Here is a 26,928-nt window from a genome sequence, read left to right on the forward strand (position 1 = left end):
GTATATTGTGTTACTAGTCTGACTTCTGTTTAGCATAGAACATTTTTGTTCCCTGTATCAATAGCTTTTTCTTTCATGTTACTGAGTTATATTCCATTATATAAATGCACCACAAATTGTTTATGTATTCACAAGTTAAAGGGTATTTGGGTTGTTTTCAGGTTTTTGTAATTATGAATAAAGCCTCTATAAACATGTATATACAGCTTTTTTTTGTTACCATATGTTTTCACTCTCGGGTAAATATATAAGTGTAAAATTGCTGAGGGTCATATGTTAAGTGTATGTTGAACTTTATAAAAAAATACTAAACTGTTGTCCAAAGTGGTTGTACCATTTTGCATTCCCACCAGCAGCGTATAGGAGTTCCTGTTGCTCCATATCCTCTCTAGCACTAAATATTTATTTTTAAAATGTTTTAACCATCCGGCCGGGCGCGGTGGCTCATACCTGTAATCCAACACTTTGGGAGGCCAAGGCAGGTGGATCATGAGGTCAGGAGATCGAGACCATCCTGGCTAACACAGTGAAACCCTGTCTCTACTAAAAATACAAAAAAATTAGCTGGGCGTGGTGGCGGGCCCCTGTAGTCCCAGCTACTCTGGAGGCTGAGGCAGGAGAATGGCATGAACCCGGGAGGCAGAGCTTGCAGTGAGCCGAGATCACGCCACTGCACTCCAGCGTGGGTGACAGAGTGAGACTCTGTCCCAAAATAAGAAAAAAAAAATCTTTTAACCATCCAAATAGATGTAGATTGATATCTCATTGTGGCTTGAATTTGTATTTCCCTAATGTCTAATAATCTGAGCATCTTTTCTATTATTTATTCGCAATCCTTTCATCTTCTTTGGTAAAGTGTCCATTCAAATCGTTGGCCCATTTTTAAAATTGGAGTCTTTGTTTTCATATTTATTGGGTTTTGAGACTTAGTTGTATAAGGAACATTAATCTTAATCACAATAATGAACACTAACATTTACCGAGTGCCTGCATGTCAGATACTGTTCTGAAATCCTTTAGTTGAATGATCTCATTTAAATTCACAGCAACCCTGTTAGATTAGATACTATGATTATCCTCATTATACAGATATTGAAACTGTGCTAAACATCGGCTAGGTTTTAGAGATACAAATTGAATGTGACCTTGGCTTGTAAATAACTATAATATACTATAGTAATATTACTGTTATAAAACAAATATTACTGTTGTAAAATTACGTAGAGTAAAAGTGATATCTAAAAGTGAATTTTTGAATGGACATTTGCTAGGCTACCTTTTGGAGAAAGGGCACTCTTGACAACTAGAACAGTAAATTCAAAGTTTTAGGTAAAATATGTCTAAGAAGGCTGGACACAGTGGCTTATGCCGTAATCCCAGTGCTGTGAGAGGATCACTTGAGCCCAAGAGTTCAAGGTTCCAGTGAGATGAGCTGTGATCATGCCACTGCACTTCAGCCTGGGCAACAGAGCGAGACCCTGCCTCTTAAAAAAAAAAAAAGTCTAAAAAAACTGAACTTAGTTCAGCATCACTAGAATATAAAGTAAACCCCGAGGCTGGGTGCAGTGGCTCATGCCTATAATCCTAGTACTTTGAGGTCAAGACAGGAGGATCACTGAGCCCAGGAGTTTGAGACCAGCCTGGGCAACATGGTGAAACCTTGTCTCTATAAAAATACAAAAATTATCCAGGCATAGTGACGCAGGCCTGTAGTCTCAGCTACTCAGAAGGCTGAGACAGGAGGATCACTTGAGCTGGGAGGTGGAGGCTGAAGTGAGCCGAGATCGTACCACTTTACTCCAGCCTGGGTGACAGAGTGAGACCCTGTCTCAAAAGATAAAATTTTAAAAATAAAGTAAAACAAGTGTTTGAAAATTGAAAATGTAACTAGAGGGAGAGATGATGGTGTTATTCAGAAACGTGGGTATAGATTTAAACATTGTAATTCAGTTTTCTCTTCTTCACATTTTGATTGTGGGTTTTGAAAAATTGCCTTTCTTCCCGATCCCGCCTTTTCCCATCACTAATAACACTGATTAAGGTAATTCTCAGGCCTCTTTCAGCATTTCATAGATTTCTCCTGGTATTAGAGGAAATAGGCAATAGTATATTTCTCTGTTACTGTTTTCTTAATGAAATATATCTGGAATGTCACAGTAATAAAATCAAGAAAATAATTTGTTTTTAGTGTCAAGACATTATTGCATTAAGAGAACAGTTGGTCTTTTCCTTAAATACCTGTAAGAATGATTGTTTACTCAGATTAATGATAAGATTACAAAATGTTCTTCAGTTTGAGTTATAATCTTTTAATATAAATTTTCTTGAAGTATAATGTACATACAGAAAATACACAAATTAAAAGTGAACAATTTGATCAATTTTCAGACATTAAACATCACCCATTTAACCAGTATCCAGACCAAGAAATAAGATATTAGCACAATTCTAGAAGCCTGCTATGGCCTAAAAGCTTGCTACTAGTCACTATGCTTGGTCATCAAGGGCAACCACCATTCTGATTTATAACCTCATAGGTTAGTTTTGCATGTTATTGAACTTTAATTATGTTGGACATATACCCAAGATTGGAATTGTTCAATCATTGGGTATACGAATATATTTTCTATTAGTTACAAATTACCACATATTTAGTCTGGCTTAAAATGGCACTCATTTATTATCTCATGGCTTCCTTGGGTCAGGTGTCTGGGCACAGCTTAGATGGGTTCTTTTCTCAGGCTCTCACAAAACTGCAACCAAGGTGTCAACTTGGGCTGCAGTATCTCATCTGAGGCTCAGGGTCTAGGCTTATGAGATTGTTGACAAAACACATTTCCTTGCAACTGTAGAACTCCAGCAGCTTGTTTCTTCAAGGCCAGCAGGAGAGTATCTCTGAGCTCAGAGAAGGCCTAAGCGCTCTCTTTTTTTGTAACTACTATTTTTTTTTTAAGTTTTATTTTGAGGTAATTGCAGATTCGCATGCAGTTGTAAGAAATAAAACAGAGAGATTCAATGTATGCTTTTTTTTTTTTTTTTTTTTTTGAGATAGGGTCTCGCTCTGTCATCTAGGCTGGAATACAGTGACCTCAGCTCACTGCAATCTCCACCTCCCAGGTTCAAGCAATTCTCACACCTGAATCTCCCAAGTAGCTGGGATCACAGGCGTGTGCCACCATGCCTGGCTAATTTTTGTATTTTTAGTAGAGATGGGGTTTTGCCATGTTGGCCAGACTGGTCTTGAATGCTTGGCCTCAAATGATTCACTTGCCTCAGCCTCCCAAAGTGCTGAGATTACAGGCATGACCCACTGTGCCCAGCCTCCGTATATCCTTAATTCAGTTTCCCACAAGGGTAGAATCTTGCAAAACTATAGTACAGTATCACAGTCAAGAAACTGAGTTGATACAATCCATCAATCTTTATTTAGATTTCCCCAGTTTGCCATGCTCTCATCTGCATGTGTTTGTGTGTTTATTTTCATGAAATTGTATCACATGTATAGGTTCATGAAACCACCACCAAAGCCAAGATACAGTTTGGTTCCATCACGACAAGGATGTTGCTCTTTTGTAACCAAACCTACCTCTCTCCTACCCTAATGTCCCATCCCTAACCTTTGGCAACCACTAAGTAGACTGAAATAGGCATTAATTATATTTGTAAAATCCTTTCACTTTTGCCACATAGCCTGCGGTATTCCAACATTTTTACAGGTTCAGCCCACAATCAAGGGGAAGAGTTTTACAAGAGCATGGTTCATTGAGGGTTTACCTTATAATTCTGTCTGCCACAATAAAATGATTAGCCTTGGTAGATACTAGAACACCTCATTTTTAAAAGCAGAATATTTGATTTAATCGTAAGATTCCTTAATATAAGTAGATGACATAGTAATGAGAAGTGCTTGGGAACAGTGCTTGTTGAACAGTACACTTAGTTCAACAAGTACTTGTTAAATGAATATTAAATGAGTGAACCAATCAGTCTTCTAAGTTTTAAAGACAATGATCAGATCCAATCTAGGATTGCACTTTTCTGTAAATTGTAGGGCAATTTTAGAGCTTTCTAAGCCAAAGTAAAGTTTTATGTGAATCATCTCCAGTGAAACTAAGTTTTGTTTTTTCTCGTATATTTGTACCTTCAGTTTTCTTGAGTTGAAGATTTATGAGTTAATGATTAACATACTTCTTCAGAAGAAAAGTATAGAATAGTGATTGTCAAAGGTAGGTAGGCAAGAAAGATGCTTCTCTCCTCCCAGAATTTCAGAGAGAATTTACTAGTCCATGCCATTCCACTCCTTTCACTCCCAACTAAGTGCTGAGATGGATTACTGTGATGAATGTGTTAATTGTGTTAAAAATAAGGGAGTAGAAGAGAGAAAAGGCTGAGATACACTGGCAGACTAGTAGAAAGGTTATGGAATTTGGCTAAGACTCCTTCATTTTAAAATGGGAATAACAAGTACCACTACCACCACTATAGCCATTTCCTAGGAGTTTGGAAGAATTAAATGAGATAACATTTAACAGATTAAAGTCCTCTGTAAACTATCAAACATTGCACAAATGTTAATTTTCATATCTAATCCTGTGTCCTGTTTTTAATTATAGTAGGATTTGAGTGACATTTTTTACTCAACAATACACGAACAAATTGATGTTTGTGTAGTCTACCTGGTCTTTATTCAGTGAGGTTGCAGTAGAAAATCAGGTTCCCAGTGCACCTCAGGGTACTTTATATAACTAGGAAAGTATTTTATATCAGGACTCTATTATGCTGTTATGGAAGATAAGATAACCTTATTGCATGTTCTTGATTATTTTAAATATTAACACTTTTTTGTAGTATCTTAAAATCCCAGAATTGAATGGGACTAAGCAGCCTGTCTAGTTCAACTCATTCTGCTACGTGAATATTCTAGCTTTTTTTTTTTTTTTGAGATGGAGTCTCGCTGTATCACCCAGACTGTAGTGCAGTGGTGCGATCTCTGCGCCATAACCTCCGTCACCCTCCTGAGTAGATAGGACTACAGGCGTGCACCACCACACCCAGCTAATGTTTATATTTTTAGTAGACACGGGGTTTCACCATGTTGGCCAGGCTGGTCTCGAACTACTGACCTCAGGTGATCTGCCCACCTCAGCCTCCCAAAGTACTGGGATTACAGACATGAGCCACCATGCCCGGCCTCGCTAGCATTTTTGGTTTGAACTCTTTCTGTGATTGGAATTACAGAAACCCTCTCCCTTCCTACATAGCCAATTATATTTTCTCAAGCGTATCGACTCTCCAACCATGGGTTTTTCTATAGTACTCCACCCTGTTTTTCCATTTTTAGAGCCTTCCAAAAGCAATATGAACAGAGTGTTGGGGAGGGGGTTCTAAAGGAGGGAACATGCTGATGAAGAGTATTATTAACTATGATTCCCTCTGCATTTTACTCATTGGTGATAGTTTCATACTACCAAGTTATAAATTTCTTTCTGAGAGACTACACGTCCATTGTTCTAACATCAAGTAGCACCTGACTCATAATAAGCATTCAATTTTTTTTTTTTTTTTTTTTTTTTTTTGAGACAGAGTCTCGCTCTATCGCCAGGCTAGAGTACAGTGGCGTAGTGGTGCGATCTTGGCTCACTGCAACCTCCGCCTCCCGGGTTCAAGCGATTCCCCTGCCTCAGCTTCCCAAGTAGCTGGGATTACAGGCTCCTGCCACCACAGCCGGCTAATTTTTTGTATTTTTAGTAGAGATGGGGTTTCACCGTATTAGCCAGGATGGTCTCAATCTCCTGACCTTGTGATCCGCCTGCCTCGGCCTCCCAAAGTGCTAGGATTACAGGCGTGAGCCACCACACCCGGCCTCAATATTTGTTTAAAGAATTGAACTTCTTTCAAGCCTCAAAAAATAATTTCTATTCCATATGATATTTTAAACGGACTGTCATGCAGTTCCTCTTCTTGTGTCCTTTTTCTCTTAAGTCAAACATGCTCACTTGTTTAAAATGTATGTAGGAATATTGAATCTTGTCACATAGATGTGTTCCTCTGTACAGATGGAATGGGAACGCCTAGGATATTTAAGGAAGCAGTTTTCTTAGTTCAGATTTCCTATAGATAAGTCTTTGATAGCATGGAATTATTGCCAATCCTAGTTTTCATTATTTTATAAGTCTTATAAAAATGTAAAAATCTTTTTAATTGGAATTTGCATTTGAATATAGCAGATTAAGATCTCTTTATTTTGCCACCAAACTTCTTTTTTTTTTTTCATTGAGAAGCATTACTCAGAGTTAGCCAAACTGCAAAGTTAGCACAGTCCCAAGACTGTCCTCACTTCTGACACCAGCTACAAGTTCTGGGGGTTCCCAAAAGTACCCTCAGTTTCAATAATTTGCCAGCAGGACTAACCAAACCCACTGAAAACTGTTACAGTCATAGTTACACTTTTATTACAAGGAATCTCCAAAATAGGACAGATGAGAGTTACTGTGCCTAGCCCCATAGATGGATTTTTATTGAAACCACTTAACAACTCTATATCTTAAAATCTGATCCTGTTGCTTCTCTGTATATAGTCATTTATTGATTCCCTGATTCATTCAGCATATATTAATATATATTCATATAGACAAACATGTATATATATTTTGAAAATAAAAATTTCACCTTTTGTTTTACTTAAAGTCATGTTTTAAATTATTTTTAGGTTTTTAAAGTTTTATTTTTACAGATTTAGATACATAGATATTTGAATAGTGGTGAAGTTTGGGCATTTAGTGTACTCATCACCTATATAGTATACATTGTACCCAACTGGTAGTATTTCATCCCTGACTCTGCTGCCACCCTTCCACCTTTTAGAGTCTCCAGTGTCTGTTCTTTCACCCTGTATGTCTATGTATACCCATTATTTGGCTCCTACATGTAAGTGAGAACATGTAGTTTCCATTTGCTTCTTAACCTACTGTAGTGTGGCTTCCATCTCAGCCACTTCCATCTTGACCATTAAACTATTCTTACCATAAAACTGGAATATCTTACAGTACCAGAAAATAAGGAAGTGCTTGAAATACGGTGGGGTTATGAACACAGGAACCAACTTGAAGGAGCTGTAAATGGCCAAAGTTAGGACATTTTGAACAAGTAAGTAATCATAGTGTCAGATTATAAACCATAGGAAGAAAGTAATATCGGCTGGCACGGTGGCTCACGCCTGTAATCCTAGCACTTTGGGAGGCCGAGGCAGGTGGGTCATCTGAGGTCAGGAGTTCGAGACCAGCCTGGCCAACATGGCAAAACCCTGTCTCTACTAAAAATACAAAAACATGAGGCTGGGCACGGTGGCTCATACCTGTAATCCCAGCACTTTGGGAGGCTGAGGTGGCTGATCATGAGGTCAGGAGTTCGAGACCAGCCTGACCAACATGGTGAAACCCCATCTCTACTAAAAGTACAAAAATTAGCTGGGTGTGGTGGTGTGCACCTATAGTCCCAGCTACTAGGGAGGCTGAGGCAGGAGAATTGCTTGAACCCAGGAGGCAGGGGTTGCAGTGAGCCGTGATCACACCACTGCACTCCATTCTGGGCAACAGAGCAATACTCTGTCTCAAAAAAAAAAAAAAAAAAAAAACCACAAAAATTAGCCAGGCATGGTGGCGGATACCTGTAATCCCCGCTACTTGGGAGGCTGATGCATGAGAATTGCTTGAACCCAGGGAGTGGAGGTTGTAGTGAGCCAAGATTTATGAGTCTATATTGGTACAAATGAATGAATAAATTAAAAGGAAGAAGAGACAGCTCTTGTTTAGAGTAGAATTCCAATTGAAAATGTGGAAGGAATTATGGAAATAGAAACTTTCCATCAGGCAAATACCACAGTAATGATTGTTATGGGCAAGAATCAATGAATGCTAGAATTATTGGGCAAATGTATATGGGAAACAGGATATTTGCCTAGTCTCAAAATATCTTCCCATAAATTATGTATTAATTATAAAAAAAGACATTTACATGGAGAATAAATTGGCAGACACTATTTTAACCAAGTAACCAAGGGTAACATCACCAATAATAAGACACTGACATCATCTACTCTCTGATATGATGTACTGAGAAGAGCACAGTATCACATCACAGCAATAACAATAACCATACCTAATATCTCTCAGTATTTGTATGCCTGACACCATGCTAAAGCACTCTACAAGCATTATCTATTAGGTTTCACAAGAGCCCTATTAGATGAATACTGTTATTATCTACATTTTACAGTTGAGGAAGCTGAGGCCCAGATAAATGATGGAACTGGAACCAGAACCCAGGGCTGGCTGGCTCAAAAACCCATGCCCTTAATCACAATGTTATGCTGAGAATAGCTTTAAGTATTGGGGATAATTTATGGACTGATGAATTCAGCATATTTAATGTTTTCAGCAAGTAGTGAACTTGGTGAGGTTTGTGATTTGATGTTTTAAAAATATACTTTTGACTTATTTGGAAGCAACAAGTTTGCTTGGAAAAGTACTGCATACTAATGTAAAATAGATTAAATACTATTTGTTTTTAGATCGTGTATGACCTTTTTCTAAGCCAAAATATTTTATCGATTATTCTGGCATTTTTATCAAAACCACTTAGTACCCCTATGTCTTAAAGTGTGATCCTGTTCTCTCTATATAATCATTTATTAATTCCCTAATTCCTTCAGCATGAAGTCTAGATATTTTAACATAACCTATAACACCGTTGATAATCTAGTCTGTTATATTTTAGTCCTTGTTGCTTATCATTCTCCCACAGGCATCTCCTTTCCTTGTCATGCCAAACTACTTGTTATTCCAGAATATAAATTTTTAAATTTCTTTATTATATAGCATTTCAAGTGACACAGAAGTAGAATATCCATCTCCCAGCCACCGACAGCTGTCAATTTATATGGCCACTGTTGCATCTGTACTACCATCTAATGAATATAGCCACCCCCTCCATGGATATTTTTGAAGTACATCTTAGTCTTATCATTCATCTAAAAATACATTGATTTATACATCTAAAAGGCAAAAATTTGGGGGGATCGGTTTGAGGTTTTTTTTTTTTTTTGAGACAGGGTTTTGCTCTGTCACCCAACCCAACTTGAGTACAGGGGCTAATCATAGCTCACAGCAACCTCAAGCTCCTGGGCTCAAGTAATCCTCCCACCTCAGCCTCCCAAGCAACTAGGACTACAGATGTACACCATCACACTTAGCTAAGTTTAAATTTTTTTTTTTAAGAGATTGTGTCTTGCTATGTTGCCCAGGCTGGCCTTGGACTCCTGGCCTCAAGCAATCCTCCTGCCTTGGCCTCCCAAAGTTCTGGGATTACAGGCATGAGCCACCATGCCTGCATTAGATTTTTGTCTTTAAAACACAACTACAAAACCAGTTTCACACCTAAAAAAGATAACCATAATTCTCATATAATCAAATATCTGGTCAGGGTTTCTATTTCTCCAGTTGCTAAGTAAATTTATTTTTACAGTTGGCTGGTTCAGGCCAATATCTAAACTTGGAAAACATATAAACCAAATGCAATGCTCCACATGTTGCATTTTGTTGAGGTCTTTTAAGTTTCTCTCTCTCTCTTTTTTTTTTTTTTCTGTTTTGTCATTCCAATTAGTCTTAAGTCTCATTTACTCTGTGGTTGCCCTTTTCTGTTTTGTTTCTTACAGTTTCTTTGTTGAAGAAATAGAGTCCTTTGTCCTATGGAGTTTCCTACACTCTGGATTTTACTGATTGCATCCCCATTTTGCTGATTACATCTGGATTTTGTTGATTGCATTTAACAAGTTCCTTTTTTCCCTGTGCTTCCTGTAAGCTAGATGTACATTTGTATTTAAAAAAGAAACAAAACTTGTATGAACACCTACTGTTTGCCTGGACTTTTATGTGGATGCTTAAAATAAAGCCAACCCTGAAAAAGTATTACTGTATCAATGCAAATTAAGATTATGACACTTAAAAAAAAAAAGGAATGTCATGGTTATCTAAAATTGTAAACCTGAGTACTACTGCGAGTCACAAGACGAAAATAAACCTTTCAATTTGTGAGCATGGTAGTTCACAGATGTGAAGAAAGTGAAGTGAAATAATTGTTCCACTTCCATGAAAAACTCTGAAAACAAATCTAAGGGTAAAATTCAGGAAAAGTTTGACATTATAATTTGCTCTTGGATCAGTTTTTTTCTCTTTTCTCTTTAAACATGTATTTATTGATAGTTTGAAGAAAAATGTTGTATGCATTAAATAAAAATCAAAAGAAGCCACCATACTAATGTTTGACACATATTACTAAAATTAACTACAAATCTATTGTTTTTAGGTTGATTTAATATGAATATTTAAGTAAATAATTATTATGCTTCTATTTTAAAAATAAGGAGACTAAAAACCAGTACACCAGCTTACAATAAACAATTTAAGAGAAGTAAAATGCCTTATTAAATTATTTTTATAATACCAAATTACTTTAAGATACTTTCCTTTTGACTGCAGAGGTTTTAATTCTTTCCTTTCTTGGCTTCCATGGCACCACTGTCTCCTGATACTTACCTTACCATTCTTGCATTTTCTTGTTGTTTTCCTTCAATAGCTCCTCTTCATCTGCTAGCTCCTGGAACTTGTTGTTTTTGGGTTTCACCACTGGTTCTCTTCTGTTATTCTACATTGTCTCTCTAGGCAGATAAACTCATTCTTGCTCAAGGCTTGCTATCTTCTGTTTTATGTCCTCTTCCATTGAAACTTCTATCCACCTAGTCCTCCAAGCCTAAAGCCTAAGAGTCTTCCTCTCTCTTGAGAAAGGTTGGGAGAATTTTAGCTACAATGCAGTTATATCTCTGTTGTTGAAAATTTATTGTTCTGTGTTTTATTTTTACTAAGGAATTATATCTGGGACCTTGCATTTCTTCATATTTTAAAAATATGTCAAGTAGAGCCAGGCGTGGTGGCTCACGCTTGTAATCCCAGCACTATGGGAGGCCAAGATGGGCAGATCACGAGGTCAGGAGATCGAGACCATCCTGGCTAACATGGTGAAACCCCGTCTCTACTAAAAATACAAAAAAATTAGCCGGGCGTGGTGGCGGGCGCCTGTAGTCCCAGCTACTCGTGAGCCTGAGGCAGGAGAATGGCGTGAACCTGGGAGGCGGAGCTTGCAGTGAGCCGAGATCACGCCACTGCACTCCAGCCTGGGCGACAGAGCAAGACTCCATCTCAAAAAAAAAAAAAAAAAAAAAAAAAAAAAAAATATATATATATATATATACACACACACACACACACACATTTATGTCAAGTAGAATGTTTCTTTAGATAACTGTGTGTGTGTGTGTGTGTGTGTGTGTATAACCTTCACCACCCCAGCCTGCCAGGAGAGGAACCTGTTCTCTGAATGTACAGTGGTCATGTGATCATTTTCCCCTTCTCTTTTTGAAAATTTATAATTTCTACTTATATCCACACACTAGTGATCCAGTAATTTTATTAATACAACTGAAATATTGGAAATGGAGGAATTTCCCAATATGGCTGTTGGGTACATGTGAAATTATTTCACCAGAGGAGAAAGGACCTAAGTCCCCACTCAGATTTTAAAACCTCTAATTTCTTGCCCAAATCTCTTTGCTTCTTTTCCTCATGAAGGAAAAGGCGAGTAACAGGTAGTGTGAAAAATTATAATTTTATTAGAGGCATGAAGTGCATGCATAAGGGTCTGACACTATCCTCTTCTACTCTATTTGTTTTTTTGTTTTTGTTTTGTTGTTGTTTTTTTAGTAGTTGTCTGGACCCTTTAAATGTGTATCATGACTTGCTATTAGGTCATGACCTGTCTTTGACAAACGCTTATACTATAAATCTTTGAGTTTCCCCAGTACTGAAATATGATATATAGAGTCTTCCATATATTCCTTCCAGGTGCTATCAAAATAACATATCACATATGATATCATCTCTTGTACTATAGCTTTTCTTTTTTAATGAATATTTGGATATGATATTAATATATGTGCCTTTTATGTATTTTTTTGTTTATATGTTTGTTTGTTTATTTGTTTTGAGACAGAGTTTCGCTCTGTTGCCCAGGCTAGAGTACGGTGGCATGATCTCAGCTGACTGCAACCTCCACCTCCTGGGTTCAAGCGATTCTCCTGCCTCAGCCCCCTGAGTAACTGGGATTAGACTTGCGCCACCATGCCCAGCTAGTTTTTGTATTTTTAGTAGAGACGGGGTTTCACCATGTTGGCCAAGCTGATCTAGAACTCCTGACCTCAAGTGATGCATCCACCTTGGCCTCCCCAAGGCTGGGATTACAGGCATGAGCCACTGTGCCCGGCCTATTATTTTAATCATACAAGCTCATGGGGAGCAAGGCCTGTGACTTTATTTTAAATTTTTAAATACTTTGTATTTTGAAACTATCACACTTACAGAAAAATTGCAAGCATAGTACAAATAAATTATTTTACTCCATTTGAATAGGGTGCAGACCTAGTAATCCATCATCCCCAAAGACTTTGGTATATGTTTTCTACAGATCAGAACATTTCCTACATAACCACAGTATAACAAGTAGAAAGTTAATAAAGCAGGAGCTGTGGGGACTTAGAAGAGGAAAAAAACCCAAAATACAATTAAGTAGATTTGGCAGAATTTGATGACTGCTTAGATGGTGGGGGGAAGGGCAGAAAAACCATAACATTGTATGTTTGTGTGTGTGAATTGGGAAATGACCAACATTAAAAATGTTCAGTTACTTAACACCTCTGTTGATATTCTGTGGGAATATGGTTTTAAAATGCTGTATTCTAGTAGCAGAGGAAATATTTCATCATAGATTTATTAAGATTTATTAAACAGTTGGGATTCTGAGTCAGGTAATAGAATCTATTGAAAAACTTTATAAGAGAAGTGAGTTGTTTTGGAAATCCTCTTAGGTTCTTTGAATAGTGTCAGTGAATTATAAGGGTAATGGAAGAAAACAGCAGGAGGATCTGCATCTTACATTCCAGCCCTGACTTCTCTCTCTGATGATCCAGTCCCAAATTTCAAATTGCTAGAGATCTCCATTTCAAACTCAGTATGAAAAGAATTAAACTTGTTATACACACATACACATTCTTTCTCAACTAGGTTTCCTATTTCTTTTACTTTTTTAAAAAAATTAAGACAGAGTTTCACTCTTGTTGCCCAGGCTGGAGTGCAATAGCGTTATCTCTGCTCACCACAACCTCCGCCTCCCAGGTTCAAGCAGTTCTCCTGCCTCAGCCTCCTAAGTAGCTGGGATTACAGGCATGCACCACCAGGCCCAGTTAATTTTGTATTTTTAGTAGAGACGATTTTTCCTCCATGTTGGTCAGGCTGGTCTCGAACTCCCAACCTCAGGTGATCCGCCCACCTCGGCCTCCCAAAGTGCTGGGATTATAGGCATGAGCCACCACACCTGGCCTTCTTTTACCTTTTCTTGGTCGAGAAACCAAGTGCTGGCTCTTCCTGCTCCTCAGCCATGCCTCACCTATGTCTAGTTGATTTCTACACTTTTGAAAGGGCACCGGGAAAAAAAAAAAAAAAAACCATCCTAGCCTTATTATTTGGTATCTCTGCAATTTTGAGAATGTTACTACTTTGCTTTGTCCTCAAATTAAACTCTGTAAATTATGATAGTTGAACCAAACATGATTAAAATATAATGGTTAAGAGTGTGGTCTCCCTAACGAGACCCCCTTGTCTTTTAATCCCTGCTCCACTATTCAGTAGCTGTGTGATCTTGGGCAAATCATTTCTCTATCCCCCAGTATCCTCATATAAAATGGGAATAACAGTAGTACCTATCTTACAGGGTTGTTCTGAAGATTGATTCAATATATAGGAAATATTAGGAATAGTGCCTGGTACGTAGTAAGCACTACATTTTAGCTCTTATTATCATAATGATTTTTGTAATTGTTTGCTCTCTCAGTTCCATTCTGTCTCTTTGTAATGCTACTATCAGAGTATTTCTCTCATTAGCCAGCCCCTTGTCTCCATTATCACTGTTGTTACCCTATTATTAATCAGGATTAAATTAGTTATTAAATGTAAAATAGTTAGAATAATCCCTGGCACTTAGTAAGCAGTCTGTAAGTGTTATCTCATTATTGTTATTATTTTCACATTGATGACATCTCAAGTCAGATCCTTTCCTCGTCCTTACTTGTCCTCTGCCTTTAATCTCTCATGCCGTCCAGATGGGTCTTTCTAGAGCCCTGTTTAGATAGTGTTGTTTCTGTTTTGAGGCCTTTGGTACCTAAAAGGGGCAGAGGGGAGAACCCAATGTTGTTTTATAGTGATATCAGATGACTAACCAGGACCAACTGAAAAAATGGCATTGATGAAAGAGGTAAACTTGAATTTTAAAGGAGTGAAATTTTGTTTTAGTGATTTAAGGGCATTGCTTACTAAAATAGAATCCATTTTTATAGAAAGAAAAGTTGTACTGATGTTCAAATTCAAGTTGACTTGCTATGGAACTAAACCTACAGTTTTACCTGAAAAACTCATCAGTGCAGTTAAAATAGAAGGTTAGGAGGAAAGGTCAGAAAGGTTTTTTATGTTACGAAAAAAATGTATTCATCCATGTTAAGACGATGAAACAATTTTAACATTGTTAGTAATCTTTATAAACAGTTCTCATTTGTTCATTTCAAAATTTTAAGCTTCTTTTTATAATTCAAATGAAAATAGCTTCATTTCTGTATTTTCAAAATAACACTGTTAGCTTTTTGTTAGAAAAATTATAAGAAACCTTATCTAATTTCTTAAACTTATTTTGGGTTCATTTGCATGACCTCTTTAACCCTTTGCTAATCTTCAGCTATTTCATATTTTAAATATTTTAGAGTATCTTGGAGAAAAGTATTTTTCTCCAATAAAAATTGCTTTGGATTTTGTTTTTTTTTAAATATTGATAGCCACATAATGCCATTTTACCACAGTTTAGTTCTCAGGTGATTTTTTTTTTATCAGATTTTTATGTATATTTTTTAAAACTTTACTGCAGGAAATGGCAGAGTGAGAGTTAATGTGTTACATGGAGGGAAGAACAGTCCATTGGGGGTTAAATTGCAGAGTCTAATGGAATAATAACTGGTAGCACCATCTGCTGGCCTACTTCCGCAGAAGGAGTCAGTATTTTTAACGACATCTCTAATATTCATGCTGATGCATTTTGATGCTTTGTGCATTCATTTCTTTCTGTGCTTTGTTGGAATCTGGCTATCTGCTTACAGCTATTGAGGAAACTCAGCTTTTTAGGAGTGTTTACAGCCTTTTTCATACCTAAATAGGGTGAACAGTAGATATAAACTTGCCAAGGCAGAAATGTGTTGATAAATCAAAATGTGTATTTGTGGAGGGTTGTGCATCTCTTGGTTGCAGCTTGCTAAATAGGCCATTTAGGAATCTTCTTTCAATGCTTTTTTCTTGAGCACTGCCTGGGGTGGTGAAAAAGCAGAGGGCAAGCCTTTGTCTGACGCCAAAAATGTCTTCAGTGAAGAGGCCAAGAGGAAGGGTAAGTGAAAGCCTGAATGAGTGGGAGGAGGAGGGGTTCTTTGGGCTAAAAGGCTAATGGGATTGAATAACCTTCCTTATTACTGGCTGCTGCTACGGGAGTCGTACTGCATCGCCATCTTGAGCTTGTTGCTGTTTCCTCGAGTCTTGGTTATTTGTTATAGCCTGTAGGCCTTAAGGTGGCATTTTAGTGAGCAATTCTAAACCCTCCTTCCTTTCCCAGTGCTGCAGCACTGCTATGAAACCTTTGATGAGGCAGGTATAGAAAAAATATCCAGTGAAGCACACTGGAATCAGCATGAAAATGTGTTTGGAAATTCCTGATGGTTTTTTCCTTTGGTATAGTCAGAGGCATGTTTACGGGTAAGAACATAACAAAACTGTGATCTAAGTATATGTGGATGAATGCGTGTTTGAAGAGGAAATTCTTTTTAAAATGCTCTTGATCTGCTTCCTGTGATATTGCTAAATATTAATAATTTTAATGTAAGACTGTAAAACTTGTTTATTTCCCAAATTGCTTGAGCAAAACAATTATGATATAGAAAAAGAAAAAAATTTTTCACATTTAACTCTTCCATGGGAAAACTAAAACTTTCTCTAATTTTAAGTATGAGAATGTCTGTTTACTAACTAGCTGTGTTGCTGCACTTAAATATTAAATGATTTCAGGTTGTAGTCGTAAAGCAGAGGCTTTATTTTTCTAAAAGCCATAATAAACTGTATGGAGTAATTCTAAATTAAAATTATTTAAAAATTTATTAATGTTCAGAATTTTGGAGGGAAGAGGAAAGGAAAGACTTTTATTCCAAATGCACAGAATATTTATGGGATAAAATTTGAATCAACTATCTTTACAGGACAAAACTTGAATCAACTAACCAAGAATGCTATGAAAATATCAATGAATCTATATTATTCTTCTTTAACCTTCATTTTTAAAAGTAGCAATTGAGCTGTTTATATCTGTACTAATTTCTTGATAAGCAAAATGTTTTAAATTTGTTTGTAGCACTCACATATTTGCTAATGTAATTTTACCTCTCTAAACATAATTTAAGATTTTCAGATATTTGTGACAATTGTTTTAGACGTACTTTGGTATATTCTATAAAAAATATTTTTATTTCTGTAGCCTCCATCTTCCAAGAAGAGCAATGGTTCTGGGACATATACTAAGTTGCAGAATACCCAGGTGAGGGTCATGTCTGAGAAGAAGCAGAGAAAAAAGGTGGAATCAGAAAGCAAGCAAGAAAAGGCTAATCGTATAATATCAGAGGCCATAGCAAAAGCAAAGGAGCGTGGGGAACGCAATATTCCACGAGTAATGAGCCCTGAAAACTTTCCTACTGCTTCAGTTGAAGGAAAAGAGGAAAAGAAAGGTAGAAGGATGAAATCCAAGCCAAAGGACAAAGACAGCAAAAAAACAAAAACATGTTCTAAGTTAAAAGAGAAGACAAAAATTGGGTAAGTTGGTTAAGAATTAAATTTAATTCCTTTCAATGTTCTGTTAAAGTTCAAACTGTCCAACCATCTACTTTTGATTTGAGTATATTTACTCCCATATTTGAGTTTTAAATTGTTGGCTACTATGTGTGCTTTATTTCATTGCCGAATGAATTAGATAATATTCCAGGATCTCCCAAATTTTATGGTTCTATGAATGTAGAATGTAGCTTTTTGTATGTTAATATTATTAAAAGGGATTTAAAGTAGTAAAATATTTCAGTATACGAATCAGGAAAAGGATAAAAACAAACAAAATGAAATCCATATTGCTGTGCCAGTTTCATATTCACTTTCTTTACAGAGCATGCATTGAAATTCTTTATAAGATTCTTTTTCTCTTGGTTGTACTTGTGCCTCACTGAGCACTCATAGTTTGGAAACATGAAATGTAATATTTTCTTAATAAAACCACAACTTTGGACTGAATGAAATGGCAAAAAAAAACCACTAATACCATATAAATCAACAATAAGTGGTTGCCAGATCTTACTGATTTACTTCCATATAGTCTGATTTACTTTATGTAATAAAGAGGCCAGGTGAGGATTAATGCTCCAAGAGAATTATAAGGACAAAGAATTGCTCTAGGAGGATATATTAATCCTATGTATTTTACTGCTTATCCAAAATATTTTCAAAAAATAAAATACAGTAAATGTTATAATTTGCTTTATAGGTGTATTTGCTTAGCATGCAAGGGTAAGCATAACTAAGCCAACATAGTTTAGAATTGTTTTTTCAGGACTGGTTATTTTTGAGGACTTCATGTGGAAATTTGACATAAAGGGGTCAATCCAACTTTTCTCTTTTTCACAAAAAGTCCGCAATAAAGAATGTCTTTATTGTGAAAATCTTTATTTGCTCAGAAATTGTTGATATATTATATAGATATTTAGAACTAATGCAATTTTATAAATCAAATGAATTCTTAGCATTTTAAATGTAACCACCAAATTATTTAGTTTGGTCCTTATGTCATTCAGGTCCAAACGATTAAATAATATGGGCTCTCTTGTTATAATAGATTAATAATCATATTGATTTTGCATTTTACTTGCAGACAGCTAAAATGAAATTTGAAAGATTTCTACTTCTTTTATTGTTTTTTTTAGAGGTTTTAGGTATGAAAGTAACTTATTTTTCCAAAGCTCTGCCCAGTTTTAATTCAGGAAATCCCATATTTAGTCTTTTGCTGAACCAAAATTTAATATAATTAAGGGTTTCCAGTTTTAACTTGTTCAGAGATCTAGACAGAGTAGAATACTATTTGGAAGAGTAACGTTTTGAAAAACAGTGCATAAAATGAGGAAATTGGTTGATAAACTTTTAAAAGTTACACTAACCGTTACTTGCCTCAAACTTGGGAAGGAACAGCTAAAGGCAAAAGATACCAGAAGTAAATCTAGTTTAAGAAAAAACATTGTACATAAGAGAAAACTAGAAATAATTAAATTAGAGAGAAACACAGATTTTTAGAAAAGTGAATTAATATAGTAAGGGGAGTAGTAACACTGAAGCGGAGTACTGACTAGTTTTGTGATATCTGTGTTTTTGTTAGGAGTAGGTAAATTATTCATAGTAAATTATTTTAATATTGCACAACATTGACCAATTTTTCTAGAGGTAGCAAATTCTAGAAAACAAAATCGATAAGAATTGTACTAGAAATATTTTTTCTGTTTTGGCTAAATACATGGTAAAATATTGAGTAGTTGCTAGAAAAGAAAAATTGTTGAAAATATAGGCCTTTTTGATAGAAGAATTTATAAGTCGCAGGCAGATAAGTAGAATTGAAGTTTGCGTACGTATTACTAAGCTGTTAGAGTAAAACAGTGTCTTAATCATTTATATCAGTCAAAGACAAAAATTATTGTCATGTTGGAGGAAAAGGCATAGTTGGAATAAATGAAATTCATATACAATCCAGAATTCCAGTATTAGCCAATGAAATATTTCATTACTGTGCTTTCCAATAAGCCACTATACTTTGTAATTTTGAATTTGGTGAGTTTTAAATTTTTGGGTGAAGAATCATTTAAGTAAAGTTCAGTTGCATCATTTCAACTAGCACCATTTTATAATTAAACATCTCATTTAAATTTTTTTATTTTTCTATTAATTTTAGGACAATTGGGCTGTTCCTAATACCAAATTATTGATATTAGTTAATTTGGAAAGCAGTGCAACTTAATCAACAGCAGTGTAAAATATAAATTTTAAAATTAATGGCCGGGCGCGGTGGCTCATGCCTGTAATCCCAGCACTTTGGGAGGCCAAGGCGGGCGGATCACGAGGTCAGGAGATTGAGACCATCCTAGCTAACACCGTGAAACCCCATCTCTACTAAAAATACAAAAACAAAATTAGCCGGGCGTGGTGGCGGGCACCTGTAGTCCCAGCTACTCGGGAGGCTGAGGCAGGAGAATGGCGTGAACCTGGGAGGCAGAGGTTGCAGTGAGCCGAGATTGCACCACTGCACTCCAGCCTGGCTGACAGAGCGAGATTCCATCTCAAAAAAAAAAAAAATTTTTTTTTTAAAGTAACTAAATTTGTAAACAATAATTTATGGTTGATGTCATCAGGGTTGGTGTTTATTTAACCCATATATGTGATTTGATGTAATCTAGGAAGACTAATCTGAAGAAAAGCAATACTGCCCCTGCTTGCTAATGAGCTTGAAACCTTTTCGTTGTCACTTTTACAGATTAACTTTTTTTCCAATGCAAAGAATAGAATGTCCTTTTCGGAGCACTTTCTTAGAGTCTCATTTCATTTTTACAATTCTGTGAGTTAGAGTGGGCATACAGTGTGATAATGGGGTTAAATTCTTTGCCTCTGGAGCCAGTTGCATTTGTTCAGATTCCAGTTTCATCACTTACAAGCAGTGTAATCCTGTACAAAAAGCTAACATCCTCATGCTTTAGGTTCCTCCTCTGTAAAATGGGGATAGGATAGTACTTGCCTCATAGTGTTATTTTGAAGACTAAATCAGTTAATATACAAAATAGTACCTGGAATATGCTTAGTGTTCAGTAAATGTTAGTCATTATTGTTTTCTGACAACATAAATAGCATAGCTATTTAAGGAAAAAGCCAAGGCCAGGAGCCACACCCCTTCCTTCAAGCCCACACTCATTCAGCTACCTCAGTTCTCTTTCCATTAAGGCTCTGTTCCTAAATAAGATCAGCTTAAAAATTAAGCAGGAAAACACAGTTGCTACTTGTTAAGGGGAATAATAGATTAACTTATTAATGGCTATTTTGACATGACTATTCCTCTGTTGATCAGGTTAGCTAAAGTAGCATTTAGGATAGATACAGTTTGAAATGTGTCTGGAGTTTGAGGGAGTTGCTTGTAATTATGTGGAAGGGTGTGAGTTGAAATGGAAATGGCAGGTGCAAAATGAAGGGTGAGGTAGGCCTGCAAAACTTTTATCTGCTTTGGTGTTTTTTATGATCTTGGCAGTCAGGTTCTAAAAGCTGCCTTTCGTACAAAATAGTGAGTATTCCTTCAGTAACAGTAGGTACATAATAGATGCTCCATGAATGGAATGGGATGAATTTTATGGGATGGATGGATGAATGGAAAGAAGGTTAAATATTAAATGATACCAAAGGGTTGAACTTGATCTGTTAAATTGAAAACAGAAATGGAGGCTAATCCATTCATAAAACCACAGGGATATAACTAATAGTTTAGTAATATTAGAGAGTTAGGATGAATTTTACTAATTTATTTTAGAATCTAGGACTTCCAGTAGAATTTTCTTATGGCCCTGTTTGGTTTTAGATTATCGAATGGGATTTCACATGATTCGATAGAAGTATTTTTAAACCTATGATTTATTACTTTGACATTTAAATTATGTTTCCATGTTGTCAGTTGGAATTTACTTCTGTTATAGATTTTCTGGCTGACATAAGTAGAATGCTTTTGGTTACTTAAAAATGTTCTCATAGCCCTGTAAATTTAATCAATTATTGTCCTTTATGATTAAACTCTTTTCCTTTTTGTATTAACCATAATTATCCTTTGTATGTGTTACAGGAATAGTAGTTGTCAGGTACTACAAATAACTTTTAGTTAGAACATGTCTAAATTTGGAGATATTTATCAAACTCTAGTAGGAATTAAGTATAAGTCATGTTATGAAGAAAAACAATAAAACATTAATTTAGATCTCAAAATGATATTGTGTCTGTATTTGCCTCCAAGAAGAAAGGAGGAAAATAACATTTGTTAATTACGTGCTATCATATATATGTACATACATGTATAGGTGTGTTTTTTAACAAAACTAGCATCTATGTCCACATATATGTCTTTAGAGAGACATTCTTATCTATAAAAATTTAAAGGAAAAATAAGATGAACAAAATCTGAGGGAAAAATAAGACATATCATTAGAAATTGTCACTTCATAGTTCTTGTTAATAAAGTGGCATATGAAGCCCTGCTTTCAAGGTTTTCAAAATAATAGGAATTTTGAAATAATATATGCTCGAATTAAATATAAATGTGTTAATTGTTTATTGGTGTATGATAAACGAAAGAGCAGTTGTCAAAATGCATGGTTTAAATTTATTATGAATTTTTTATTATTAGGCATGCCATTAGTAGTCTCCCTGTAAGTTCTACGGTTTTTTTAAAGCCAAGCAGATAAAATGTTTTGCTGATTTTACTGCTTGCATGTAAATTACAAAACTTAGTAAAAATCTGAAGCATCTTTATCCTCAGAAAGAGTTGATATGTATGTAACTTATTACGAATTTCAAATAAGATTTGCAGTTTCATTTTTAAGAATGGTACCTTTATATGAATCATGCTGGTAAGGTTTATCATTGACAAATAGATGTATCATATTTTATTGAATCTAAAGTGTCATTGATTATAAAACAGACACACCATTAATTTTATGTGTCAGTAGAAGACAAATATTGCCAGTTAAAACTATGGCACATCATTGATTATTAAATGATTCCTGATTGCAGAGATGTTCGTAAAAAACAATATATATCTTTTTTTTTTTTTTTTTGAGACGGAGTCTCGCTCTGTCTCCCAGGCTGGAGTGCAGTGGCGCATCTCCACTCACTGCAAGCTCCGCCTCCCAGGTTCATGCCATTCTCCTTCCTCAGCCTCCCAAGTAGCTGGGACTACAGGTGCCCGCCACCACGCCCGGCTAATTTTTTGTATTTCTTTTTAGTAGAGATGGGGTTTTACCGTGTTAGCCACAGTGGTCTCGATCTCCTGACCTCACGATCCGCCTGCCTCGGCCTCCCAAAGTGCTGGGATTACAGGCATAAGCCACCGTGTCCGGCCAACAGTACATATCTGTTAAGAATTCAACTGTGCTGATAAATGTGTTGGCTGATTAATACGTAGCTAACAACTTGGATCCTTATTTCTTACTTACATTAAATACATCAGTAAATTCAGCCTTTCTGAAAAAGGATGTCCAACTTTAAACAGGAAGTAATAGTCCAAGTTCCCAAAAGCTTATAATACAATGTAACTTTCGCATATTTAAGGATTACAGTTTTAACTCCCTTTTAATACATGCTTGTTTTTCTAAGATGAGTTTAAGCTTGGGGTCTTGAGTTGAACTTTAAATGGGCATCATTTCACTGAGCGTGTGTATGTGTGTGTGTGTTTTGAGTTTATATTTGAGGACTTAAAAATAGGCTCAGTACCTTTCACTGAGCTTGCAAAGAAAAAATAATGTGACATTGTATTTTTGCCTTTTTTTTCTCTTATGATGAATTGGATGTATTAATTACAACAAATGGACTAATTGGGTAAGATTCATTGTTTGTCCAATTATTGCAATGAGAGAATCAACAGGGGGCAATTACAGATTGATGCAGTGTAGAACACAGCTTGTTGCACAGCAAGTACTACTAACACTTGGGCAGGATTGAAATAAGTGCATAAATTACATCTGAAAATCAAATATAGACATATTAAGTATAAACATTGTGGTTTTCTACTGCCTGTACTTATCAAATGAATTTACATTTCAAATTCATACTTTAGTTTGAAATTGCCCTTTGCTGTCAGAAACAACCTATGTTTTGATATTTAGGTTTTTTCCTTGCCTGAGTATCTGTTGCTACATTTTGCTAACATTGATAACAGATCCTTTTAATGTTTTCAAGACCAAAATTTGCATAAAGCTTTTTATTATTAATATATTCTGTATCACTTTGTTGCTTTCTTTGGGGATATTTCTCCTTAGACTAGCAAACTATCAGTTTATTTGAAGCATGTATTTATAATGAAATTTTATTTTAGAATTAATATAGTAAACTCTTTGTAATCCATGATGGAAGAATGGAGTGTTCTATAGCAATTGGGTGTTTTGCTTAACTGATTTTATTTTTTCTGCTACTGAAACATCTGATTTCCTTCAGATAACATTTATGGCTATCTGTTGTCATTGTATACATAATAGAGATTTCTGATTTTATGAAAGTCAGGTAAATTTTAATCTTTAAAATTTACTAAAAGATAATATAGTTTCATATTTCTCTTTTGTCATTATGTTAATTGATATTAGATATCTGTTAACTGGTTGGAGTATATGTGTCATTTTATTTTAAAATCAATAAGATATGTTGGAACTCATAATCTAGGAATAAAGGGATCATCTTTTGGAACTGAACACTGCCTGTCTGTATGGTGGGACCAATACCTACCTGCCTTGCCTATCTCAGAGTTTTTCTCAGAATCAACTGAGGTACTGTAGGAAAAAGCACTTTAAAATTTTAAGTGTTCTATAAATATAAAATAGTTGTATTATTCTGAATATTTGTTTCTAGAGTTTTCTATACTAATTTTTACTCTCCGAGCCAGTGGTTCCCAAACCTGGTAGAGCACCAGAACTCTTAGGGAATATTTTAAAAGTCATATTAGAGTCGTTTTTAGATCAGAATCCTGGGTTTGGGACCCACAAAACTGGATGGGTTATTTTTTTCTTACTTTTATTTTGAAGTAATGTCAGAAGTACAAAAATAGGTCAGAGTTCCCTTAAGCTCTTCACTCACCTTCCTCAAATGTTAACATCTTATGAACCATAGCACAATTATCAAAACCAGGAAATAAACATTTTAATAATCCTATTAACCAATCTGCAGACCTCATGCAAGTTTTGTCGGTTCCCCTTTTTTTGTTGGCCAGGATCCAATTCAGGATCCTACATTTCATTTTGTTGTCATATCTCCTTAGTCTCCTTCAATTTAGGATAGCTCCTCAGACTTTTTTCTTTTATGATGTTTTCATTTTTGTAACATACTGGCCAGTTATTCTGTAGAATGTACATCAATTTGAGTTTGTTGGGCATTTTCTCATAAAGAATCTGTATTTTATTTTATTTTTGAGACAGAGTCTTGCTTTGTCGCCCAGGCTGGAGTACAGTGGTGCAGATCTTGGCTTACAGCAACCTCTGCCTCCCAGGTTCAAACGATTCTCCTGCCTCAGCCTCCCAAGTAGCTGGGATCACAGACATGTGCCATCACGCCTAGCTGATTTTTGTATTTTTAGTAGAGATGGGGTTTCGCCATGTTGGCCAGGCTGATCTTGAACTCCTGACCTCAGGTGATCCTTTCTTCTCGGCTTCCAAAAGTGCTGGGATCACAGGCGTGAGCCACCACACCTGTCTAGAATCTGTATTTTAAATAGCTTTCATGAAGCTTTCCCCAAACATTTAGGCACTGCTGATCTGATACCAACCTAATTAATTGTGCCTCTGTAATATTACCTAGATACCATTTTAGAATCTATAATAAATTGGTAAGATTTACAGTTTTCAAGGTTCATTGTAAATAACCCTATTTCTAAAATCTCTCTCTCTAGATAGATAGATCATTTTATTTAAAAAAAATTTATAATATTTTAGAAATAGGGTTTTACTTTGTTTCCCAGGCTGGCCTCGAACTCCTAGGCTCAAGTCTTCTCCCACTTCAGTCTACCAAGTAGCTAGAACTACGGGTGCATACCACTGCGCCTGGCTCATACTCTTTTCTTTCTTTCTTTCTTTCTTTCTTTTTTTTTTTAATTCAGAATTACTGGGGTTTTTTAAAATCTAATTTTAAAATGCCACCCAAATTAACCCAGAATTGTATCAGTCAAAAATGACTTCAGAATTGACTTTTTTCCTATCATGGAAACGTACCCTTTTTAAATAGAAAAGGCATGTGTAACATTTTGGACTTAGAAGGTTTAGTAGGGAAATACTATATATCTGAAATATCTCTTACAAAGTTAGAATCTGAAAACGATTTTTGCATGGGTTGTTAAAAATGACTAATGAGTTCATGAAATAAGATGCTATTCCAGACATGTAGAACAATGTTGGAAGAATAATACAGAATATGTGGAAAATAAAGTGAAAGTTGCTTTTTTGTTTTTAAGTAAAATTTTCAAATAATTAGTATAACAAAAGGCTTATCTGAGGTGTGATGGGAAACATTTTTATCTAACCTAACCCCACCACTCAAAAGGGCAAGTGTTTAAGATTTATTTGGTAGTTAGTATTTATTTATTAGTATTTTCTAGAGATTTAGGTAATATTTATCTATAAAAATGTTTAAGCAGCTTAGTCCTTTGTCCTTAGAGAATCTTCATTTAATCCCCTTATGCTATTGTAAAGGAATAGCGGAACCAGTTCATAGTCATTTGTAAATTTTAAAAAAATTTAAATATCTCCGCCTCTCATTTCATTGAAGTTTTTATTCATTGGGATTTGAATGAATAAGATATTGCATCAGAATGTGCATTCACATAATTCATTTAGCTTATCAAACATTGAAAAAAATACCTTTTTAAGCAATATATGAAGGGTATTAATAGGCCATGATTTCCATTTCATGGGAGATTGTAGATTGTTATTTAAACAACTACACTCTCCGTGTGTTGTTCTCATCTACAAACTATTTGAAAATACACATTTAAGTTGGAGATTGATAGCAAGTAGGAGGAAGTATCAAATATGTATTTTTACTACCCAGTTTTATTTAGTATTGTCCCTTACTTTGCCATTAAAAATCATCTGCACCAGTGCCTTAGGATGTAGCAAATATTCACAAGCAAAGTAACGGATACCCTTAGGAGGCGGTTCTTACTGGGAGAGGCATGAGAGGGGACTTCTGGGAAACTAATGCCTTGTTTCTTGATCTGGAAGCTGGCTACACAGATATTTTCTGTTTGAGAAAATTGAGCAGTACTCTTACGTTTGCACTTTTCTGACTTTGCATTACACTTTAATATTAGTAAACTTGCACTGATAGGGTTACGGAAAATGAGAGATTGGATTGGGTGCATATTGAGGTTGTGATACCTATGAGATATCCATATGTATATGTGTAATAAGCAATTAGTTATATGAACATGAAGCTTGGGGAAAAAATCTGAACTAGAGATAAGAGATTTGAGGATCTTTAACTTCTAGGTAGTAGTTAAGAAAAGATTAAATTAAATCTCTCAGGGACAGACAGGAAGGCGGCTGAAGACAGAACTTTGAGAGAAACCAAAGTTTAACAGGCTAGCAGAGAAGAATTGTCAATGACTGAATCCTACGGAAAACTAACATTCAAGGCGTAGATGCAGGAAGAAGAGCCAAAATTTAGTAAAAGCAAGTTTAGTGAGAACCAGAAGACTCTTGTGTCAGGGAGCCAAGAAAGGGGCCAAAAGGAAACAGTTACACGTTAGGACTTAGTTACACATTATGATTTTTTAAAGCTCTGTTGGATTTGCCATTTTAAAAGTCTTTTGAGTCCTTAAGCATTAGAAGTTTAGGCTTTGGAGTGAGGCATACTTAGTTTCTGTCTCTGTTCTTAC

General features: G+C 35.7%; 1 protein-coding gene across 37 annotated transcripts in view; it reads left to right on the top strand.

Moving 5' to 3' along the window:
* The window catches only part of CHD9 (chromodomain helicase DNA binding protein 9), a 272,245-nt gene that overhangs the window by 137,717 nt on the left and 107,600 nt on the right, over positions 1–26,928 (top strand). For 24 of the 37 annotated variants that reach the window (XR_010152345.1, XM_009430786.5, XM_054668389.2 and 21 more), the window contains one exon: positions 16,720–17,051. Coding sequence is in view for 36 of the 37 variants with exons in the window: in XM_009430786.5 (XP_009429061.2) it covers positions 16,720–17,051 (332 nt within the window). In the remaining variant the exon portion in view is untranslated. Of the gene's footprint in view, positions 1–15,502; positions 15,586–15,661; positions 15,948–16,719; positions 17,052–26,928 lie in introns of those variants that run through there. The other 13 variants (XM_063797125.1, XM_063797126.1, XM_054668393.2 and 10 more) reach the window with 2 other exon arrangements.

The sequence above is a fragment of the Pan troglodytes genome, chromosome 18 (assembly GCF_028858775.2).
Source record: "Pan troglodytes isolate AG18354 chromosome 18, NHGRI_mPanTro3-v2.0_pri, whole genome shotgun sequence".
Taxonomy (NCBI): domain Eukaryota; kingdom Metazoa; phylum Chordata; class Mammalia; order Primates; family Hominidae; genus Pan; species Pan troglodytes.